This window comes from Rhipicephalus sanguineus, chromosome 4 (assembly GCF_013339695.2).
Source record: "Rhipicephalus sanguineus isolate Rsan-2018 chromosome 4, BIME_Rsan_1.4, whole genome shotgun sequence".
NCBI lineage: Eukaryota > Metazoa > Arthropoda > Arachnida > Ixodida > Ixodidae > Rhipicephalus > Rhipicephalus sanguineus.
In genome coordinates, this window is record NC_051179.1 from 154,044,624 (window position 1) to 154,069,169 (window position 24,546).

The 24,546-nt window shown below is 46.3% G+C and overlaps 2 protein-coding genes across 2 annotated transcripts; one reads left to right on the plus strand and one right to left on the minus strand.

Moving 5' to 3' along the window:
* Positions 1-1,916: 1,916 nt before the first annotated feature.
* Positions 1,917-8,905, minus strand: LOC119390823 (uncharacterized). The gene is made up of 3 exons (XM_037658530.2): positions 8,694-8,905; positions 7,427-7,474; positions 1,917-3,976 (listed from the first exon to the last, which is right to left on the minus strand). The coding sequence occupies exons 1-3, from the start codon at positions 8,725-8,727 to the stop codon at positions 2,088-2,090; spliced, it is 1,971 nt and encodes a 656-aa protein (XP_037514458.1). The 5' UTR covers positions 8,728-8,905; the 3' UTR covers positions 1,917-2,087.
* A 7,118-nt stretch (positions 8,906-16,023) lies between these two features.
* LOC119391762 (solute carrier family 22 member 4) lies at positions 16,024-24,169 on the plus strand. Its single transcript, XM_037659413.1, has 4 exons — positions 16,024-16,054; positions 16,829-16,938; positions 23,199-23,408; positions 23,450-24,169. Exons 1-4 carry the CDS (start codon positions 16,024-16,026, stop codon positions 24,167-24,169), a joined length of 1,071 nt encoding a protein of 356 aa, XP_037515341.1.
* The last annotated feature ends 377 nt before the right edge of the window (positions 24,170-24,546 follow it).

Sequence of the window (24,546 nt, forward strand, 5' to 3'; positions counted from 1 at the left end):
AAGTGAGGAAGCTGATGACAGAACATCCCTGGAAGACGCTCAACTACCATCCACTCGTCCACGTGGTCCGCAACCTGGACCACGTGGATTAAGCAAAAACCGGGGTCAACGCTTCCTACAATAAATCTGTCGAGAGAACCAGGCCTCCCATCATTACCGATGACTTCAACATTGATTTATCAAGACCCAACAACGCCTGGTCCTTATACCGCATGAAAGACGGCTTCGATGTGGACAGGGTATCAAAGGACCTCGCTGCCACGTCCAGGACAGGAGGCATCATAGATCATTTCATCGTAAGAGGCATCCAGGATCTCCACTAGCTGTATTATATACCTCGCATTTCACTGCAATTAGACCCCTCGTAGCCGCGATCTCGAACGGATCCGATTAGCAAGCCCTGTCCAGCTGCTGATCCTCACTCATCCCAGTGATGATGACCTTGTTCAAGAGCTGTCAAGAATCCCTTCTACACACGGGTTCGTGAAACGTGCGTGCGTTCTCCGTCATAACGGACAAGTATAAGCATAACAGCTTTAACGAAACTGTAACAACTGCAACTGTGACTGTAACGTACGTGCAGTGCCGCCTGCCCGTGCCACTCGGGTGTGTGTATATCTCGGGACACTTTCCTGAATAAAGCTTAGCTGCGAGTAACGCCTGTCCTGTGCATCTGTGTTCCTTCTTTGTCCTGTTCGGGTTCGAGCTAAGCAGTATTGAAGAATATAAGCACTGCATATCAGCTTACCGCGTCTGGTGTTGGTAACACCCATGCTTCTGTTGGCATCCTTACGCAACTGTAAACAACTGGTTATGTAATACATATGCCACTCTTCAACATATGAGTGTGCGCATACTACTTCCACATTTCTCTAGCGTCATTCCGTTACGTTTCGCTCAGTGTGAAAACATTACGCCACAGTCACCATCCCGCGCATGCTTCGCATAACATCGATTTTCACGGTACGTGGCATCTGCCGATTTTTATTATCATCAGTTTAGTAGAAGAACGTGCAAACGGCAAGATTTCGCGTTAAAGGGCTCGTTTCGCAGAAATTCTGGTGTAGGCGTCGTCGTCATTGGTTGTGAGCGAAAAATCGACGTTGTTCGTGAGCGAGAAATCGCAATTGATGCAGGCGCAAACATTCATGGGCCCGAGTCGGAATCGAACCGAGGCCTTCATCGTGGCATGCAGATAACTGTTTCTGCACTGGGAGATATTTATTGTTATCATACGAGTTTTATGTTACAGGATTTCAATTTTACCGCAGGACCACAGCAGAGTAAAATTTGGCGCGAGAATGAAAACGTCTGGTTTGTTTGCCCGTAAAGTTTGTTACATCATGTTTATGGCACAAAGTTATTAGGCATAAGGATTTGTTCTTAGCTTCACTGCGCAAGCATTTTCCGCATTTTCGCACCATCGTAGCGATTGTTTGGTCACAATGCTAATATCCAATTACAGTAACGGTGGTTTGCTGTGGGCCATTGCGGAGCACTTACAGAACTTAATAATTAATATATGGGGTTTAACGTCTCAAAACCACGATATGATTATGAGGCGCCGTAGGGGAGGGCTCCGGAAATTTCGACCACCTGGAGTTTTTTAACGTGCACCTAAATCTAAGTACACTGGCCTCAAACATTTTCGCCTCCATCGAAAATGCAGCCGCCGCGGCCGGGATTCGATCCCGTGACCTTCGGGTCAGCAGTCGAGCGCCATAAGCACTAGACCACCGTGGCGGGGCGCACTTACAGAACTCAGGCGCGACAACGTATATGTCCAAAGACTCCAATTTGGTCCACATTCAGTCACAATGTGTGAACTTGCAAGTATAGCTTGCTTCAAAAATGGCTATTAGCGATATCATCAACGAAGCAAACTTTGAAGACGTCGCCGAAGGAAATACGCAATATTGGTGTCAGTTTTTCATTTATTGATTTATTGACATTTATTGAATGTCAAGTAGGATCTAATCCATGAAAAGCAAATAACTTTATTGCACTGCGTTTATACCGTTCATTGCAGCTATTGCATCGGTTCCACGGAGCGTGAGCGTCGTCTTTCAGGGAGCTTGAATTTGTCTTTACAACTTAAGTCGAGAAGACCCGCTCGAGTCGTCAGAGAAAGATGAGCTGCCAAAATTCCCCGAAAGACCTCCTCCCGATCCACCGAAGAAGCTCGAAGAGCCGCCGCCCAGGTCCCCATAATTGAAACCTCCGCCACCTTGAGGTGTGCTCGACCAAACGATCCAACGCCCCGATGGCCGTCTGTGTTGCGGAGCACTATACCTTATCACTCTCCATATGAATGGACTGCCACTTCCTGCGCCTTGACTGCTCCAGAAACTACCATAACCTGATCCACGCCCCAAGCCACCGATACCTCTACGTCTCAGTCCCGAATACAGGCCACCATAGCCCGCGCTGCCTCCGAACTGCTCACCACTGATGCCACCAAAACCGAAATTTCTTCCGCCCATCTCGTCGCCAAATTGCCCTGCGAGATCAAGAGAGTCGTCCCCGAACGATCCAGACAAGTCATCACCTCGACTCCATCGCGAGCCACCCAAACCGAATCCTCCTCCCTGCTGGAAACCTGGTCCGAAGAGACCACCACCGGACTGCATATCCTCGCTGCCTCCAGATAGACTTCCTTCACCCCACGAACTCCCACTTCCCAGTCCACTCCCGAAGCCAGCAATAGCACTCCCCGACAGACCGCCGGCTCCAAACGAGCCAGCTCCTAGTCCGCCCTCAAAACCAGAACTGCCTCCGAATAGGCCTCCTGTCCCTGATGAACCGCCACTTTCTAGCCCGTTTCCGAAGCTGCTTCGTCCACCTTGCCCTAGGCCTCCCATTCCGAAAGATCCTCCTCCTCCTCCTTGAATACCCCCGTAACGACGGCGACCACCTCGACGTCGCCTTCGCGTTCCCCAAGAGCCAAGCCCGCCTAGACTCTCCATACCACCAGTACCGCCTCGTTCCATGCCCTCTAAACCAGAAAGGCCACTTCCTCCAGAGCTACCGCCAAAGCCCCCACCACTCCCTTGTCCTAAGCCCCATGGGCCGTCTTGACCATTGAATCCAGAAAGAAAACCCGACCCGGTTCCAGCATTAGTGCCTCCCTGCGCACTACCAGAGAGGCCACCTTCCGCTCCCACGCCCGACGTGCTTCCTTGTGCACCCGGCTGTCCCTGACCGCTGGCGCCGATTCCTAAGTCTAACTCACTTCCGGAACTGCTACCGACTCCTTCCCCTCCTGAGCCCGAACTACCTTGCCTGGCATTTGCTGACTCACTACGCATGCTTCCACCGAGGCCTTGGCCTCCTGAAGCACCTAATCCTCTCCCTCCTTGGTTCATGCCTCCCCACGGTCCTCCCCCTTGCTGGTTTTCTTCCCAAGAAAAGAACGCTTCATCAATGCCAGGGCCTCCTTGTACTGGACCCCACGGGCCTGTTTGTCCCCTTCTACCTCTTCTGCCTCCTCGCATTCTCCTACGTGGGAAACCCCACCTTCCCTCTAGGCCAGGCCCGAAGTTTGGCCCCATTTGTTCAAAGCTTCCTACGGGACCGACGTGGCCCTGTGGGATTCCAGTCTTTAAGCCGCTCGTCACTCGCCTATCGATACGGACTCCCGTGGAAAGGCCAATTGTGTGCCCGAATCCGTACATTGGTAGTGGGATCCACAACCGACGTCCGCCGTGAATGACCCATGCTCCAGTCCTGAGGACGCCCCAGCGGCCGCCGTACCTGGCGTGTGCCGGGCTGAGCCATGGGTGAGAGCCCAAGGTGCCTCCCCACAGACCACGACCTCCGTGGTTGCCGAGCCAGGTCCATACGCGCGACGACTCCACTCCACTGCGCTGCAGCTTGCGGCCTCCTGTCAAGGCGCCCAGATGAATGGGATGAACGCCTGCCAGGCCAAGCTCGTGGAGTTCGCGGCACACGCGAGGTGAGTGCCCGAACTGGAGTTCTGTAAGTGATTTCGAAGATTCAAATGCAATGAGTGCGGATGCGTTGAGTGTGGTATCAGCATATATTAATAGAACACAGGATAATTATAAATACGAACTACCACGTTGCTTAGTGTAGGGTGAAACGCTGCTCTTATGAATTGCTAAGCACATTGTGGAATCGGTTCTTAGAGGAAGCTCACTGCCTCACGAACCTTGGTAGCCCTGGAAACATGCAAGCGGGAGGTTTTCTATCATGACTGAATTAAAGGAGGTTCCTTCAAGAGAAATTGTCGGCTTGACTTAGTGGTTCTAAGGCATTCTTCCAGCGCGTGTAGAAGCGCTGGTATTTATGGTTTTATAATTCACACAGCCAACAAAACAAACACATAATTAACTAAAGGAAAGCATATTGGGTGCTATTCGTAGTACTTTTCAATTGAGGCGTGGTGTTTATGAAACAGAGATATGAATGCGGACTAGAACAACTAGAATGCGGACTAGAACAACCATAGCACGTGATCTATGGCATCCCATAGCTGGCAACGGACGTAGGAACTCTCGCATGCCACCTAACAACGCCACCTGTGCTTTCCTTAGATTCATGATCAGTTGACTTTGTAGGTTTTAATATGGAACATTAGAAAAAAAAGACAGGTCCCTTGATAGTTTCTTTATCTGTCGTTCGATTTATAGCGGGGCTCCCGACAAGACAGGTTTGATGCTTTCAGGTAGCATGCAAGAATTTATTGATCATCTGGCAGCTCGACAAATTTTGTTCTACGCGAGGCCATCACAAAAAAGAAATGGTTGCAGATCAGCCACTATAAATGCGAATGGCTCTGCTTAACACTACAAGGTTTACAGATAAAGATATGCCCAAGAAATTGGAGAAGGGAATGATGGTCGCTGTCGCTGAGTTGGTAGAAATTCGTATGCGAGTGCGATGGTCGGGATTATGGTCTCAACAGGCGGCAAGTTGGTTCTTCTTGCACTTTCATTTACATTTACTTCGTAGTTACAACACTTAAAATTTCAAAAATACCAAAAATAACGCCCCCTACGTTTCCCCTTAGTTTCATTATCTGCTGGTTTCGTACTGTTGTGCGTAACAACAACAGCGACATAAAGAAACGGGCCCATTCTGCACCACTCGACAAAACAAGCCTATATTTGCCTCGAACATTCTTCGCACCGTCAATTTTGGTCCTTTGATTCCTTCTTTCTTGATTCATCCGTAAAGGAACACTGCTGCCAGTGTAGCCAGTAACATACACTTTGGCTTAGAGAGCACCAGAAACCTATCAATACCACCTAACATTTTGCCCACATCTATAGAAGCATTCCTAGGTGCGTCAACCTCCCTGCCTTTCCTTCGCCTTTTTCTCTCGCTCTCTCTCTGGGTGCGTCTTTGACAGTCCTGACCCAATTTCGGGCGTTAAATTGCTGCACCGATGAAAGTAAGAGTACTGCTAAAGAACGATGTGCTATTACAAGAGCTGTTTGTGCATTTCTGGCGGCCTTCAAGTCCATGAAAATTTCAGACAACGTGACCACATTTCCTTATTTTCACGTAGTTTAACGCTGAAAGGTTGAGACGAACGAAACTAGAGTAGAAAGTAGCCTAAAAGTAGAACACCTCGAAATATCTTCGAAGTCTACTTTAAGTTTCTTTTTCTTTTTCACATTGGAACCGGAAATACGTGGTCAGCCAGCAGAATTATCTGCTATTTCTTGGATCTGTCTTTGTCAGCGTTGTCAACGGCAATAGCAAGGTCATACGATTTACGTTGGGTGTACTGGTGAGGCTGCGGCTCGAGATGTCTGCAAATACAGACGTCATCCGAGGCAACAGGCAGGGTACCCTGGGTATAAAGACGATCGCACCAGCAGTTTGCCTGGAAACTGCAGTTCCACGCTGGCGTGTCGCTAAGGAATGGGACATAAGCTTATGTTGTAGGTTTCAAAAGCGAAGCTGTTCTTGCTCGAAGCTTTTCATATCCTGGATCAGTGGTAACGCTTGTGGGGATCATAAGCGGGTATGCACCACAGACATTGGGTAAATCCCACTACTCACCACTGGTCCGCTGAAAATGAAGGCAACTGTTGGCCCAAAAAATGGGTATGTGTTATAGAAATCTGTGCTGCCTACCAGGAACCTATAATAATCGTGAACGGGTATGTGCCACAGAAATTGGGTAAATCCCACAACCCACAACTTCTACTAAAAAGGAAGAAGGCAACAGTTAGCCCAACAAATGGCGTGCGCGTTACCATAGTCACACTACTGTCACGTGATTCTTTGTGGTTATAAAAAGGTGGCGGCTGTACTACCACCTCAAAGTTTAACAAAGAGTGTTTAATAAAGGGCAGTGATACAGCATATCTGAAAGACTTGCAAAACATAGAAATGCGTTAGCCTGACGAAGGGAACACCACCAGCTTCGCACTTTCATCGGTGTCCGCGAATCGGAGCTGGTTGAATTTTTTATTATTTACTCGTAAGTTCTTCGAAATTCGTCCTAGCGCCACCTAATAAGTTATACGCCCCTAATTCGGCTGTTGTCATATCCTGTTGTCTAGCATCGTGTTCAGATGAATAGTATGGGAGCATTCATACTATGAGAGTATATGGTCCGTTCAGGCTTTAAGATAATCGAACTTACCACTTCAGGTTAAACATAGACAAATATAGACCAACATGCAAATATAGACCAATTATAGACCTGTGTTGTTAGACCAATATAGACCTGCCCACCTGACCTGACTGGCTGAGCGTCTTATAAACCTTGAAGACACATCTGCTATTCTTGTACATTAGTGTTTCATCGTGCAGACAGTGAAGGCTCATGAACATGACCGAAGAGATGGCACAAGCGAGGCTATATTCCTGGATACGGCGTTGCTGGCTTTATTTGTTGAGGTCACCTGTTCATATTGCACGCATTCCTTCAGTCGTTGGTTGCAACTTATCTCACATAAACGTTGCGAAAATTCTTGCACAGAGCTAAGGATCTCTATTGTTAGTTTTTTTAACCAAACTACCTCACACCACTAAGCGATTGAATTTATTGGTGCATTTTTTTGGGAACTTTAGCTTCACAGGTCACTGTCATGCAGGGTGTTGGCTTACTGTCTACGGCGTTAGCGCATTAAACACGAGGGCGCAAGATCGAACCTTGGTTGCTCGAGCAGAGCTCTGTGAAAGTGGGAAAAAGGAAACTAGCATATATATTATTTCAGGTGCACGTTAACGAACCACATTGTGAGGAGTCCTCTGCAATGGCGTGCCTCGTAGTTATGTCATAGTTTCAGCACTTGTAACTGCAGTGATTGATTAATGAGGCGTGGTTATCACATAATATCTGCGAAAAGAAATAAAGTTTTAAGGAAAGTAATCTGGCCTCTAATGTCCTTTTCAACTTTGAACTTTATTATTGTTTCAGTACAGAATGGAAAGAAGTACATACCATTTCCGAAATTGAAATTCTGTGCAGAGCTGCAGGCGACGAATACGCCTGCACACGAACAAAAAATAAAAGGAAATGTAAGTAGAAGGCAAGCAGCTCTAGGTGTTTTGTTAAATTTATTTGTCGTTACGCTTCAGAGTTTATTGTATTACTACAATGAAACTGTTCCGTGATGCGAGTTTCATTAATTTTACGCTCTCAGTTTCGCTTGGCACAACTTGACGAAGAGTACATCGGTTAACGTCTTCCTTTATCATTTCTAATGTTGATGTGACTCTCGCAAACAAAACCAAAAAAATAAGAAAGTAGAAAGGGACAGTCTTACCGGCCTAAACCACAATAATACTTTTATATACGATGATTTTCGATTTACTTGACACGTACGGAATATCATGTTAGGTTATCGTTTTCAATTGTTGCCGTCTTACAGGCAGCGTAAAATAATAAATAAATAGCGCAGGTACAGCAGTGGGCAATAGTCTCCAAGTAGCCGATGCCCTGGAATTCCTTCCTTTCTCACCAATACACGCTGAATTGAAGTGGTTCCGACTATATGTAACTCTTTTAGACCAATACACTGCAATTGCTTACGGCGAGAGCAATTGTGCTTACAAACACTTATGGTCACGGAGTTTTCGACATGATGCCAGCGATGCTCTGCTACTGAGATAGAGCAGAGTGTTTCACGACTTGTGACGGATAATATGTTCGGTAGCGTCGGTTGGAGGTTAAGTAGAATAATGGAGTGTATGAAAGCGCGTTAGAGTTAGAAAATTTGAGCGCGGAGAGATCGAAGGTCCTTTTCCAGAAGAAGTGAGATTTTAAACACGTTTGGCCGAATTCACAAAAGTTTTCTTTCGTAAGTGTGTTTTCATAGTGGTCAGCTGGCTTCGCTAATGATATGTCCGGCATCCTGATTGGCTCAAATATTATCTTACGAAAATTTTTCAGCCAAGACGGTTTTGTGCGTGCAGGCCCTTGTGCGTAATCGTACCACCTGTTGTGCATTAAGCATATTCGCTCACGTGGCGAATCAAATCAATTGCATTTTTTACAAAATATATATTTCCGTGCTTCAAATATGAACAGTGCAGAAAGGGATGCCATATCAGAGCTAAGATAGCCTTGAATGCTTCGACGAAACATGAGCAGTGCGGAAAACGCATAAATAATTATAAAACACAGAGTGGTAATTGCAAGTAAACTGTTAAACACGCTCTTCAGGATGCTGAACGCACGTTTAGTCTTTGGCCTTACGTAAACTCACCCAGGATCAATAGGCCAGTGCGCGCCGGCCCCATGATTAGACAGTGGCCTGTACGGCGCCTGTGCAGGATGTCTTGTGCCTAGTTGGTGGAAGGAAGCTTCTCTCTCGAATGTGCTGAGAGGACAAATAAAAGAAAATGAAAGAGACAGGAGGCATTTTCTTTTTTTGTTTCTCAGATGGCCAATACCTGTTTGCAACGGGAGAGTACAGGTCGACGGATTTGGGGGAGACAAATCTGCGCGAGCGCGTCCCTGAAACAGAAAATAGACCGAGCCATTGTTTTAGTGACGCGCACAGACACCGAGAAGAGGACATGACAATGACACGCGGGTATTGTAGAGATGACTTTACAAAAGGATATGCAGCCCATGACCTTCTCTATTGAAATAGACCCCGGCTTAAGGCGAACACAATTTCACCAAAATACATATGTGCCCACTATCTGAAGCTTTCCAGAGAGCTGTCTATGACAAAGCAAGTTTTGAGCGCTCTCGATTGAAACACTGAATGCAGAGAACAAAAAAAAACAACGAAATGTACACGTCCCTTACTTTTTCAGACATGTTTTTAACCGTGAAAGGTCAATATTGAACAATATAGAGTTGAAATGACAATCTGCAATCGAAGATGTAAATGAATATTTCATCTTTTCAGGGTACTATTCAAACTGAGAATATCTTTAGCACATATTTTTGACACGATCCCTAAATAATGCACTTAACATATTCGTAGTTATTTCCCTTAGGTGCCGCCCAAATCCCACAACTACTTTTTATTTAGGCCATAGCGTGACGACATGTCCGTTAACTTTGAAAGGTTAAATGAGTGTTCCGCTTGAGAGCAAGCTTCAGTTTAGGGCAACTCTGTGTCACTCACTCATGTTCACGTGATGCGCAGAAGCGATTTTATGAAATAACGCCTGCATTAACTTCAGTTAACGTTTTTCAATTGTAGGGATAAAGTTCACTGTTTTATTTATCATTATAGATGATGATTTGATCGGTAGCAGACTCCAGCGACTTCTTCAGGTATGGAAGTATTCTAAGAATCTGTCTTCGAACGCATGGAAGACTTGACAAGTCCAAGGGCTTTACAAGCCAAGCATTTATTGCCAGTATGCATTTTTCAACATCAACCATAAAACCTGTAACAAGCAGCTACGAATCGCAGATCGCATAAGTGAAATACTTATATAAGTTGGCAGTCCTAGTCACATTACATTAGTGCCATTTTTTTATGAGATGGCTTGAGATGCGTTCTGAGCGGGCGTATTTTGTACTCACGAAATTAGCACGTGTCTGCAGTGTTGCGAGACTGGCGAAGCGTAAAAAAAGATGGTTGATCCCTCCATCATAAGAATCAAAATAACACGAAAGTAAAGCGTGCCCTTACAGAAGTAACTGAATGTTTACTGTACATTGATATAACGCAGTTTGCACCTAAAGTGGTTGCTTGGGCAAGTTGGTACGACATATTGGAGGGAAAGAGCGCGAACGACGAAGGACCAGGGCAGCGCTGTTGTTTGTGTCCTTCTCTGCCTGGCCTTTCGTTCGCGCTGTTTCCCTCTAATAAGAGTTTGCGCAATGTATATTGCTGTCTGGCAGCTATAGCACCGTTTAACGTGGATGCACCCACTTTGATGATTGGTGGTACATCTCCATCCCGACGACTAACGTTCATGTTAAATGATTAGACAAAACCGCGTGGTAGCTGTAGTTAACGATGAAAGCGAAATGAGATAACGAGGTGTGACAGCGAGAAGAGCGTCGCATATTGGACGCTGAACTTGGTCGCTATCCCGCGGCATGTTAAAATGTGATTGAACACCACGGCCGGACTAGAGGGAAACGCAAAGTAGGGAGCCTTCATGTGTGCGCGCCCGCGTTAGGGAGCCGTCATGTGTGCGCGCCCCCTCCGGAGGGGGCGCGCACACATGAAGGCTCCCTAACGCAATGCGCGTCGTGCCGCACCCCGGCGGCGATTTTTGTCGGGGCGAGCGCGTGAGCGGGGAACGCGATGTAACAGCCAGGTGAGGCAGGCGCGCGTCGCAGAGCAATTTTTGGTTTGGATTAGCGTGATGCTATGAGCGAGGCCGACGCTTTGACGACGCTTTACGACGCTTGGGCTAAGATCGCCACCTCGCGGTGTGTTTAGGCATTGACAAAATTGAACTTCTATTGAAAACGCGCCGAATGGGACGGACGTGTAAAGCGTTGCAGGTGCTAATCGCGGAGGCCACACTAATGGCGAATTGCTTTACTTTAGCGCTCCCAGAGGGCAACACCACCCCGCCGACCTGGAGAGTGGTAGATATAAAAATCGGCAGATCCCACGTACCGTGGGAGTCGATGTTATGCGAAGCATGTGGTGGGTACATGACTGTGGCGTAACTTTTTTTAGTGAGCGACACGTTACAAAATGACGTTAAAGTATTGTATAAATTTTATACGCACACATATATATGTTGAAGAGCCGCATATGTGTTATATAACCAGTTGTTTACGGTTGGGTAACGCTGCCAATGGCTACGTGGTTATTACAAATACCAGAAGCGGTAAGCTGATATGTAGTGCTTATACGTATCCCGAGAACGTGCGCACGTTTCACGAACCCGTGTGCATGTGTGCAAGAAGTTCTTGACAGTTCTTGAACAAGGGCATCATCACCGTGATCAGTGAGCACCAGCAACTGGTCATGACTTGTTATAGGATCCGGTCGTGATAGTGGTGACGAGGGGTCCATGTGTAGTGAAGTATGTGGTATAGTAGAGCTGTTGGAATTCGTGGATGCCTCGGTCATTTCGTCGACAAATTGTCTGTCGACAGAGCCGGCGACATGTCGGAACCTGAAGCCACCCTTCGTGTTGGTGAGGTATAGGCCGTCGAGGCTGGTAGGCCTGGATAGTGCTACGTAGACCAACATGAGTGGATGGTGCTTTTCGTATTCGTAGACTACCTGGGCGTATGTGGCCTACGCAGCCTAGTCTACAAAGCGCTGCCGATTAATCTGGCGTCATCCTCGGTCAGCATGAGGCCATCGCCCAGCCCCGTAAGAAATGAAGAGGACACTGCGTCGTTCTGGTGGACGAAGTGCACTTTACGGTGCGGTGATGTCGATACCATATGTAACTAGCCGACAGGATTTTAAGGTTATTCATGTCATGACCCGGCAATCATATTCGTCAAATCCTTGTACCCTCCCATGCAGATTTTGGTCTACACCAAGTTAAGGAGGCGATCATGAGAACACCCAGACGTAGGCGGCTAGATAGATAGATAGATAGATAGATAGATAGATACGTAGATAGAAACGCTCAAAGTGCCAGAGGTTCGCTAAGAAATGCTTCGCATTTAAAAGGCGCGTTTGGAAAACCTCTAGAGTATGTGTCCGCGGCGCAGTGGATAGCGTGCCCGGCATCTGTTGCTGCGGACCGAGCGGTCGTGGGGTCGATGCCCGTTCACGGAACTTTTTTCTTTGGCATTTGATCTTGTAATTTTTTCGACGTCATTTCCGTGACGGAAATACGTCACCGAATTCTTGGTGGACCCCGACATAAAACACTTTCGTGTTAAAAAACGAACTGAAACAACGGTGTATGCTGCAATTCACAGCGCAATACCACAAGACGGAAAGCGTAGTAGGTCAGGTACACGGACAAGCGCAGATCTATGTTCTGTTTTCTCTTGCAGTTTTGTACGGTGAACCTTAGTAGGGATTGCATCAACGTGCCCAGCATACAGCCTTTCATGATATGCGGGAGTTTTTATTCCTGCGGCGCATATTTCTCGACTACTGCAGCTGAATTAAGCGAAGCCTTTGGAGCTAAGAAGATAACTGTGCATAAAGAACTCATAGGGTCCCTTACGCATTCGTCTAAGACGACTGGAAGGCGAAAGCCTTCTTCTTCTTTTTCTTCTGAGTCAATATACTAATCCTTCCTCAACCCTTTCCTCGAATTCTTTCGTCACCTATTAGGCTATTAGGCACTGTAAGCTTTCTACACCTTACCTGATTATTCACTGCCTCTTGGATCGGCCTACCTTTGACAAAGCGACGATGTTATTTGATGACGCTGTAATGTGACGTCACAGTATCATACGTCATAGTAAGGCCATGATGACGTCAGAAATTTTGGTGATCTGCGACGTCACATGGTGACGTCATCGGGGGATGATCTTTTGCTTCACTCGTGTTGACGATGTCGCCGACAGTAGATTTTCGCGTTTAATGAGGCATCTAAGGCTTTCGCCTTAGCCATAGTCGCTGGCATTTTACGCGACAAAACCACGATATGGTTGCGAAGCACAGCGTACGGGGGTACTCTGGGTTAAGGTTCTTTACCTGGTACCCAAATCTAGGCACACGGAGGTTCTTCCCATTTCGCCCCCATCGAAAAGAGCCCGCCGTGGCCGGGAACCGAACCCGCGCCATACAGTTTATCAGCGCGACACTTTACGTGCTAAGTTTAAGGCAACTGTATGTAGCCGCATTACCCAACACTTACCGTACACTTGCGCTTGAAATGTGAACAGCCTCATTTTACCATAACAGACGAATACAAACAAGATAGAAGTTTGGGGGGTAGATGGAAGCTTCAAGTAGTGATAAATGGTTGTAGGAGTCAACGTTTTGACAAGTGGACTCATCTTCGTTAGCGCAGCGAGTTCGTATTCGTCAGGGCAGTTGCTGCCCAGCGAAAGGGAGTCCTCTTGTCGGAACGTTGCCTCTAACAACAACGTCATTCTGCAAGTGGAAGCTGCTGTGTACAGCTTTCAGGCGTCAAACTTGCGTGTGTGCTCAATAAATCGCATTTCATGACTGAATGTCATTTTCCAAAGCCTACACGTCTAATCTCTTCTATAACTAAAGCCGCCAAGAAAAAGCGCTTGTGTCGTCCTTTTTTTCGTGTTTTGTGTTTCTGTCTTAACCCAGCGTGCGCTGCCGTTCATCGTGAAGAAAAAGAAAACAAGAACTAAATAAATAAATAAATAAATAAATAAATAAATAAATAAATAAATAAATAAATAAATAAACGCTTTTCATGACGCCTGTAGCACCTTGTGTTTTAAAAAGTACGGGAGGCGTGTGGTGAGTTATTTTATTTCATTACAATTTCTGTGCGCAAGCTCTTGTACCTGAAAAATATCAAGCGTTAATGTGAATTTCTCTTGTAACAGGCTTAACGTGCCACAGTATCTTTTTTAGGATATAGGTAAGGAGCGCCACTTTGTAAAGAATGTTAGTAGTAGTAAAGAATGTTAATTCACTGTTGGTGGAAAACGCACTTCAAGGGACGCTCAAGAGAAACAAGTTAGTTTAGAGTGATAAACGATGCTCTGAAAACTATAGTGCCGTATGTTCATTAATAGATGAGGAAATTAATGTCAACAATCTCACTTTTAGATTTCCCGCGAAAATCTCCGGCGTAGACTCCGAGGATTTCGAAATCTTTTTTTTTCGTATTTTTGCCTACATTGGGGCCACGAAATTTCCTGAAACTTGGTATGTTTAGTCTCCGGCTACCTCAGAATACAATGTTCTTCATTTTGTCGATTGGGAACTAGGCACGCCCTAGTAGGCGCCTTCAAAACATGTGACGTCACGGCGACAGGTGCGAGAACTACAACGAGGCGTCGCCACCCGCATTTCCTTTCTGCGCGTTTTCTCTCATATCAAGGGTACTCTCGTAGCAAGCGTCGTGTTTTTGGTATCGTGAAACAGTAATTTACTAATACGAGAAAAATCGTTTTTTTCTTTAGTGTTCCTTTACAGAACGACGTCTCCTCATACCGTGCTGGAGCTCACGAAATGTGCATGATTACCCTGTGTCATTTCGTCATGTTAACAAAATTGAATCTGCTTCCGTTTTCGATTAAGAAGGCATAGAGTTTTCCACGAGACATGCATCAGACGACACTCCTCATACCGTGCTGGAGCTCACGAAATGTGCATGATTACCCTGTGTCATTTCGTCATGTTAACAAAATTGAATCTGCTTCCGTTTTCGATTAAGAAGGCATAGAGTTTTCCACGAGACATGCATCAGACGACACTTCACATAATCCTGCCGTGCTCATGCCAGTAAACCAATATGGATGACAAATCCTTGAACAAGGGATATCACTGGTGCCAACGTTCCGGCAAATGGTCTTGTCTAAGACGACATGGCTACTTGTCGAAACGTTGGCTCACTTTGGCTCAAAGATTTGTTAAAAGATTTAATATCTCTTCAAGCCTCCATCTTTTGAACTTCTGCCATCTTTGAACAGGCGGATAAGGGTGTTTTGTGGATATGTCTTTGTCTTCTTGCAAGAAAGTTCGCTTGGAAGGGCCTCGCAATATATTGACGTTGCATGAGCGCCCTTGCTCGTGCGGCCGCAAGCTATTGTTTTCAGTTGTACAGCTGCTCGCCTCAGTGCAGTTCCTTTAAGCGCTTTGTCTCAAGTTCCAGCAGCCTAAGATTCCGTTTCGAGTAACATCCGACGTCATCGTGCGCGGACCTAAAGGCGCGGACGAAGTGGCTGTCCATGCGTACGCCGAACATTCAGAGAACGTCGTATTTAATTAAATAATACGTATACATATACTACTTGAAATAGCAAAATAAATAAAAAATAATCACGAATATGCATAAATACATACTCTATTTTTTATTTAGTACATACTGCAGTCCGAAGACCAAGCAGGAGGGTAAAAAAAGGAAACAGTGAAAGAAGTGAACAAGTTATACAACAGGTTATAACAAGCACATATTAACATAAGTACGTACTAGCAAAGATTACTAAATATACATTTCTAGAAATAATTGCGCAAATTGGTAGAAACAGTTTTATGTACACTGAAGTAAAGCATCACAACTGAGATAATGAGTTGTCATAATGTAGTATGGCAATATCAACATTGTAGTATACGCGAAAAGATGCGTGCGTTTTCGAAGTTAAGAAGGCCACGTTCTGGAAAAACATTTGAGGGCAGTGCATTCCATTCGCTAAGGAGAACTTGCGTTTGGCCTAGTTGGTGCTTACTGTTTTATATCTTTGATCGGCCTCGCGCGTATAGACAATTTTCCCTGTGACCACTTATTCGTGTTTACGTCTGTGTTATTTGTTTTTTTTTCTTACCTATTTTCGTTCCTTTTTCTTTCCCCCCTATCTTCCTTTCCCCAATGTTTCCCCTTTCCCAAATGAGCAGGCAGGCGTTGTGCCCCTTTAGGTGGCAGTTGTCAGCCTGTTCCCTCCCTATTTCCTCTGTGTCTTCGTGTTTTCTATGTATTCAAACCAAATAAATAAAATAAATAAATCGCACAAAAAAGACAAGGACAGAAGGAGGTATGGCGACACGGGCGAAGAAGATGAAGAAAGGTATTTACTACGATCGATAATATTCTAATTGACACTGTAAAAATTTCAGACTATATGATCCGCCCGACTCTTGGCCGATCCCCCTAAGTGGGTAGGTGCCAATCATCCCAGGGGCATCACCATCATCAAACTGCCGACTACGGAGCAGGAAAAGAAACTTGAGTCTGGCAAATAGCTTTACGCTGTTTCAAAAGTGGAATGTTGTCAGTAGCCGTGAGTGATGAAGGTGAATCAAGACTGTGAAAGTCGCTGTAAATGAATTTACTGCTCTCCTTTCGACCATCTCTACTTCATAAACATCCTTTTTAAAATATGAGTCCCGGGCCACGCATGCGTACTCTAGACGGGGTCGAACAAAAGTACTATATGCAAGAAGTTTGACTTGAGGTGGCGCGTTTTTTAGTTTGCGCCCAAGAAATCTTAATTTTCTAGAGGCGCAGGAACAAGCATCGTTAATATGACTACACTATGATAGTCGATGGGTAATCTTGACTCCCAAGTATTTAAAATTGTGGACTTCGATCAAGGGAATATTATTTAAGGTGTACCTAGATGTAAAAGGGGTAATTTTATTTGAGATTCGCGTGAGGGCTGATTTGTTAATGTTAGCTCCATGGACCAGGCGTTGCACCAATCGGAGAGAGAACTTAGGTTGATCTGCAAGCAATCTTGCTCTTTTCACTTTTAATTGGCTTGTAAACAATACAGGCACCTGCCAAAAGGTTTAACTTCATGGCGGAGGTGTCAACTGATGAAACGATGTCATTCATGAAGATAAGAAACAAGGCAGGGCCAAGGACATTGCCCTGGGGAACTCCCGACATTACGGGCAGAACCTCAAAGCTGCAGCTCTCGACCTGGACAAACTGTTTCCGGTTGGTCAGGTAAGAGCGATTACAATTAACTACGTTAACAGGTAGACAAGTGTTAGAAAGTTTCATGAGTTGTTTATCATGGCAAACACAGTCGAAAGCTGTTCTAAAATCTAAAGAAGATAGCGTATATTTGGTCGCCCTTATCAAGCGCTAGTGAGAAGTCCCGAATGGTAGGGACAAGTTGAGCGGTAGTCGAGAGGCCTTTCCTAAAACCAATAATATTAATAATATCTGGGGTTTAACGTCCCAAAACCACGATATGATTATGAGAGACGCCGTAGTGGAGGGCTCCGGAAATTTCGACCACCTGGGGTTCTTTAACGTGCACCTAAATCTAAGTACACGGTCCTCAGACATTTTCGCCTCCATCGAAAATGCAGCCGCCGCGGCCGGGATTCGATCCCGCGACCTTCGGGTCAGCAGTCGAGCGCCATAACCACTAGACCACCGTGGCGGGGCTTTCCTAAAACCATGCTGGACAGGAGCCTAATATTGTTTTCTTCTAGAACAGACATTATATAATGCGTAATGATGTGTTCTAGAAGTTTACAGGGACCGGTAGTTAATGATATTGGAGTTAGTGATAAGTTAGAAATTGCAGGGGACCCTAAGCATTCACTTAGGTGTCGTGTGGCGGCCCTCGCACATCGGCGTTCGCGCGCCTTTGTGCTCTCCATGGGTTAACTTTGCGTTTCGCTGCGCTGCTGACGCGGATCGCCCAGGCCACGTATAAACAAATGCATGGTGTCAGCTGCCACAACGATTGCAGCTGCTAACAAGAAAAGCGTCTGTCCTTTCGATGAACTCACTGAAATAGCTTCCAGTCAGTTCCCAGTTTAGGCGCTAACTGGGAACTTTAGTTCCCAGTTAGCGCCTGTCTTGTGTGTTCTTTACGGTGTCCTGTTTTTTGTCGCTCTACGTCTTCGACATGAATCTATACCAACTCGCCCAGTACTCTATGTTACTTCAGTTCATTGAAATAAGTTTCCATAACTAGCCTGGCAGTTAACTGGCTCTTAACCTTAAGTAAACTGATGCATCGATATTATAAGTCTCCTATGCAACTCTTAACTTCAATCAGAACCATGGATTTCGTACCAGTTTTATTTTTTTAGAAGACTTTTTCTTGATATTGGTAAAACCGGAAGTAACTGCTCGAGCGGAAGTGCTTAGAAGATAAACAAGAGTGTCACTCGGCGCTTCTGCCCTTGATACACCACGCGCTGCACAACTGGCCCATGCAGATCGAGGTGTAATTGCTTTAAAGAGTACGCTCAAATGAAAATTTATGAATTAATATACACGCAAATAAACGAATAAATGAAAGGTAAAGGAAGGCAGTGCGCCTACGATCGTTTACTGAGGCTGCATGATTTCCATCTTCTTTTCTTCCTCCTCTTCTCCGCTCTCTCTTCTCACAGTCCCTTCACTTTGTCGCCGTGCGTTTGTGGTTTGGTTAAGCGTGCGGAGCGCTGTATGAAATAAACAAATCCATGTACTACAAAACTTCGCTGGTCATCCACCTTCATAGAGTGAAATGGCTCTTGAATTTTCGGGTTTGGTTCATGACATTCAATTTGGCGCCACTACTTCTTTCACCCTCTTTATATCAAACATCGATGTGCATGAGAACTTTCAAGTAGCCTGTACTTTGTTGCCGATTTTCTTGATCGTTTTCTCCATTTCCGTGTCCATACTTCTAAACTGCAGATATTTGTGCACTATGGCAGCTATTTGTCTCATCCATACTGAAAACTTTCTTGAAAACTAGTTTTACTGTGCGCTTGTCTTGTTTCAAACGGAGCGCCTGACGAGTGCTTGCTGCGGCCACCTGTACTCTAAGTAACGAGGCGCAGTTTCGTAGTCTGATGAAAATGCGCAAGCTGGCGCTAGTGTGACAGCTGCAACTTTCAAACTTCACTGGGGAGTGATCAATCCCCAATTCTTTGTCCTCCGCACGTTTACCACAGGGTTTCATATGTTTGGAGTCCAAGCTGTGACTATTCGTTTGTCGTCAATATCGACGAATGTCCTAAATATCGCCACGGCGTTATATTTACGAACCAGCCAAAAGCAACCGAACTGTGAATTGCACCTTTCACGCAGATCACATATGAATGCAGTAGGCCAATTTTTTCTTATATAGACCGATGACTAGAAACAGATGGTACATTTACTCGATAAATGTATTGACGAAATTGCACCCGCTTCTAGATAATGCGAATTAACGCATTTAAGATGCACTGCACCATTAGCGTAGCCAGGGGAGGGGTGGGGGAGCTGGCCGGTTTTAAACACCCCCCTGAAAATTTTCATTTTTGCATGTGTTTATATACGCAGACATATAAACGCACGCACGAACTACTTAAAGTATGGTTGAAACGTTTCCTGAAAAATTTTTTTCTATGCACCTGCCTTGCACCTTCTATATCTCTGCAGTTGTGTATCCTGTTGTGCGGTCCACACGATCATTATCGTGTTCACAATAATCATCATCAGCCTGACTACGCCCACTGCAGCGCAAGGGTCTCTTCCATGTTCCGCCAATCAACCCGGTCCCGTGCTTGCTGCTGCCACGTTATCCCCGGAAACTTCCCAATATCATCTGCCCACCTAACTATCTGTCTCCCCCTCGCACGTTTGCCATCTCTTGGAATCCAGTCAGTTACTCTTGACCGGCGGTTACCTTGCGTACGTGCTACATGCCCTTCCCATGTCTAGTTCTTCTTCTTGATTTGGACTAAGATGTCCTTAACACCCGTTTGTTCCCTGACCCAGTCTGCTCTCCTCTCGTCCCTTAAGCTTACACCTATCATTTTCCTTTCAATTGCTCGCTGCATTGTCCTCAGTTTCAGTTGAACCCTCTTTGTAGGCCTCCAGGTTTCTGCTCCGTAGGTGTGCCCATAAGACCAGTTGCGAAGCTCCTTTGTGAAACCCCGACAAGCCCACAGGCAGATCTGCGGAGATTAGGAAGTCGACGCGCCACCTTGGAGCAGTGACATAGAACACACCTCATCGCTGAAGCCCACCTTTCAATTGCGCGTGGAAAGAACTAGGCGAAGTACCTCCCAGAGATGTGGGACTGTTCTGTGGCCACAATGCGATCTGCTATAAGTAAACAGCAAACGTAAACCCACTGCACGCATCTTGAAGCACGTACTCCTTCTGCAGCGCAGAACCGAAGGAATTGTCATTTATTAGTCTGTTTCCTCGCCGAAATGTGACGCGACAATCAGCAGACCTCCGCAATTTTGGCAAATGCCATATTTTATTTAGTTCCATGATTATGTATTGGCGAGTCAGGTTTATACAGCAGCAGATGAGGTGCACAGCAGCTTCGTTTCGACTCTGGACGTAGGCGGCGCGCGTGCCTTCAGAACTGCGTGGACGCCACGATCGCGTCATTAAAGAACACAGTATTGTCTATAGCGGATGCGGCAATCAGTAGCTTCGTTTTGACTTCGGGCAATGCGCGCGCAAGAAGAAGAAGAACAAAACGATCAGCTGCCGACCATTCTTGCAGGGAAAAAGACATCGTGACGTGCGCATGGTGCTGATAGTGGCGCTACGTAATAAGGGATGGGTTCAGAGCGCGTTTTGGCTTAAGACACGGAGGCGTTGAGCCGCGGTCACGTTGTGAACAAAGTCGCAAAGGACGAAGATCGCGGCTTTCCCAGTGCTGTTGTGCAAAATAAGCATTGGATTTACGTATTCACGAAGAAAATGAAACTGCATTGATGTAATAGAAAATTGTGTATTTCTTATTGGTACTTTCAATAATCCGGCATTCGGTTAATTCGGACATTTTTTCCTGTCCCACGAAATAATGCCACGCCCACTTCTTGTCTTGTTTTGATGTATTCGGTTTGACCAGCAGGGACGGTTATCAACGCTCGACGCTGTCCGCGAAGTAGTGTTCTAGAAGCGTCGCGATTGTAGTAGATCGGTTTGTTAAGATTGCGCCCCGCACGCGAATGTTCCAGCTTTGTCTAGAGATAACACCGCCACCAGCGATATTGCTGGAAAGTTCGATAGCGCCTGTATAAAAGCCGACGCGCTTGATCGCTTGTCAGTTGATCGACGGTCGACGTTCTGTCCGCCGCTATCAGTGTATTGCTGTAGTTTGAATATCAGTTTCTCGGCCACAAGTTCGGCCAAACAAACAGTTTCACTTCGGACCTGCTGACTGCTGTCTTCGTCGACGTCACGACTACGTGACAATATGAATTAGCGAGCTTTTACTATGTTATGAAGTGAACAGCAGCACGTACCACAAGGATTGAGTGAGAACGGGAGCCAGCGCTCGTGGTGTCGTTCTCATACTGTCCGTGTAGTACGAACTGTTACTAACTTCTTCACAGTATTAGCAAGCGCAGTATACTATAAGTGTACTATCAAGTCCTGAGAGTCCCCCATCTAGCCCTGTTGGTCCCCCATCTAGCCCTGTGCAAGTTTAAGGAAATAGTTTTCAAATCAAGTCAAATCAAGTTTATTCATCTTTCGAAGGAAGGAAAGATAGGAGCTGTCACAAAAAGCTACTACAGTGAGTAGCTTGACGAGGTGACAGCCCCTCCTTGATAGGACAGCAGCAGGCAGTGAACAGGACAAATAATAATAACATGGAACAGATCAGAATGCAAAGGTACACAATAGTTATTGATACATATAAGCGGAAACTGTAGAACACTGGTATAACATGATATAACGAAGAAAAGAAAAAAAACCCAAGTGCGAATTAGTGTTGGCTAGGTGAAAAAAACAGCATTCAAAAAGAAAAAAAAAACAACGAGATAAGGTAACATATATACTCATCGCGAACCATATAGGGATGTATACAAATAAGGTGTCTAATAATATGAACAATATTTTGGCTTATTTATATACATATATCGCGGAGCTCTTTCATTGTCAACTTTTCAATATCGACGCCATTTGTTTTCTGCAGGCGGTTTAACAGTGAAGGTAGCTGGTAACGGACCATTTGCTTCCCATAGTTTGTGCGACATCGTGCCACTTCCCACTGCTCTGGGTTACGGATGTTGTATGCCGCTGCATTTGTTTTTAGGTTGGCTAAGTTTTTCAAGGCATTGTCTTGGTTTTTTGTGCATAGTTTGTAATAACGACACATCTTATATTCGTATAATGATGTAACTCTAACGATACGCAATTTGGCAAACAATTCAGCTGTATGTGACAAATAGGGCACCTTACAAGTTAGTCTAATAATTCGCTTTAATAATTCCTCTTATGTTAGGTCGACGCTGGACGCGGGGCGTTGACGCGGGAAATTGAAGTAGGCCCGAATGTTGTTATGTAGCATAGGCATGCTCGGAAAAACCTGACGGCTCAGCAAGTTTAACCGTAGTATGTCGGATCAGTACAGTTGGTTTCACGGACACAGAATTACAGAAAACCTTCTACGCTTTTCGGGCGCTACACGAAGCCGAACTCTGCATCTGGACTATATATGCGAGAATTTAATTGAAAATTATTTCGCTTGTCTTGTTGTCTGGAAGCCTCTCGCGTCAATTTCATGGCAGATCCTAAAAATATCGGTAATTGAAATGTTTGACATCGACAATGGCTCAATGTCAGCAATTGACATCTATCTTTTGTATGAGTGCGCTACGCTTTAAGGAGTGAACACCAACAGCAATACATTTAGCTTCGAACAAGCACAGATTGTTTCTTTCCTTTTTTCCATTCCATTCCCTTTTCTTTTTCGCTCCTTGACGGCTCATTGCATTCGTGTTATCACTTGATTATATCTGTTTGACAGCGAACATGTATATGGATAAGCGTAACCAAAATTTGTCCGTCCTATAGGCACCGGGCGCGGGGCGTTTGGACTGGTGGCGCCTCTTTCGGTGGAGGCGCGGAACTAACGGCATGTAAGTGCCAGAAAGGAGCAGGCGCTTGCTGCGGGGATGCGGTGCTGAATGTTGGCTGCGCTTCATTGTGCTCTCGTCGCTTGTGTCCTGCGCTGCCGAAAGGCCCCGGGAACCAAGCCCGAGCAGAAAGGCTGCGCTGTAGGCTGCACAAACAGCTATGCAAACATGGATAAAGCTGGGGAGTAGATCTCGTACCTTTTTTCGACGTCATTTCCGTGACGAAAATACGTCATTGAAGTCTTGGTGGACCCCGGCATAAAACACTTTTGTCTTAAAAGAAGGTATATAGAGGTGGCCTTTACAGTTGCGACTTAGCGACGCCATCAAATGAAACGCGAAGAATATATCTTGTGATGTGCTGTTTGGAATTTGTCGCAGGATGTCGAGCTCGGAAACAGGACCGAAGAGCCATGTCACAAGTGGAATTACGGCATCAAGTACTGGGGCGACAGTATAGTGAGCCGATTCGACCTCGTGTGTGGACGCCGCTTCCTCCTGTCGACAGTGGTGCCGCGGTTGAGTTACGCGCTGCTGGCTTCCGTGGCTGGATTCGCGTGTGATCGCATGGGTCGCAAGCCAGTCACCTGGGTGTGCGGCTGCATATTTCTTGCGGGCGCCATTGGCTGTAGCGTGCCGTGACTTACCCATTCTTTCTGATCAACCGAATCATCGTGTTGGCGTCCTCGTCGGCTACGTATGTGGCAACGTTCATCCTAATTTACAAGGTGACCGGAAAAGGAGAGCGCTGGTTGTACACACTTCTGCACACGGCCGTGGCGGCTACCCTCGTTCCCCCACTTATTCAGCTCCTTGCCGAGGCGCAACCAAGTTGGACGATCTCCCACGCTGTTCTTATCGCGCCCGTGGCCATATATGTCGTCATGTGCCTTTTACTAGAGGGGTCGCCCGCATGGCTACTGGCCACTTGGAGGGTGCCCGAGGCCGAGGAGGCAGTAATGGCTGCGGCGAAGCTGAACGGCCTGGATGAGGAGAAGGCTCAACGGGGTTTACAAGCGCTGCTCGTCGATCTGAAAAAGCTAAATCTCGGAGAAGGGACTCCACTGTCGGTGGCCGAAGGCATTCTCGAGGCCGTCAGGACGCGTCAACGAGCCGTGGCAGCTTTCGCCTCGAGATTCTCGGCGAGTGGACTGTACTTGGGCCTGGCCGTCAACGACGGAGCACCTGGGAAACTGGCCGGCGGTGCACGTCGTTCTGTGCACGGGCTGCTACGCGCTCGTGATCTGCGCGACGAACAAGTGGGGAGTACGCGAGTGGCTGTACGTGCTGCTCGTTGTCACCCGCGGCTGCAGCTTCATCAGAGCTGCGACAACGTACGGTGCGCGCTTTGATGAAGGTCCTGGCGAGCTGCACAATGAGTATGGTGATGTGCTACGCTGGCGACGCTTTCCGCATCAGGATTAGGAGCGTCGGCGTGAGCCTGTCCGTGCTCGCAGGTGGGACGGGCGCGCTGGTTGGTGTCTTTCTTTCAAAGCTGCAAATCATTGGAAAAGGTTTCGTCTTCGACGTTTTCTACGTGCTGGCTACCCAACTTTGTACGCTGCTTGTGCAATAGCTGCCCGAGGTTTGCAATAGAGTGAACTTGGGCGTGTTGGTTAAGCATGACGAACCACACAGCGCGAGTAAACAACGAGTAAACAATTTTGTTGTAAGTCAGCGCTGTGTGTGTTCCCTTCCTGTGTCCCCGTTGTTTACTCGCGCTGTGTGG

Coding starts and splice junctions, on each gene's coding strand:
- LOC119391762 (XM_037659413.1), top strand. CDS start 16,024: ATGGCGACACGGGCGAAGAAGATGAAGAAAG. Junction 16,939..23,198: donor AACTGTTTCCGGTTGGTCAG/GTAAGAGCGATT, acceptor AATTTGTCGCAG/GATGTCGAGCTCGGAAACAG. Junction 23,409..23,449: donor GTCGCAAGCCAGTCACCTGG/GTGTGCGGCTGC, acceptor CATTGGCTGTAG/CGTGCCGTGACTTACCCATT.
- LOC119390823 (XM_037658530.2), bottom strand. CDS start 8,727: ATGGGGCCGGCGCGCACTGGCCTATTGATCCTGG. Junction 7,475..8,693: donor CACTGGCCTATTGATCCTGG/GTGAGTTTACGT, acceptor GTTCGTGTGCAG/GCGTATTCGTCGCCTGCAGC. Junction 3,977..7,426: donor GAATTTCAATTTCGGAAATG/GTATGTACTTCT, acceptor AATCACTTACAG/AACTCCAGTTCGGGCACTCA.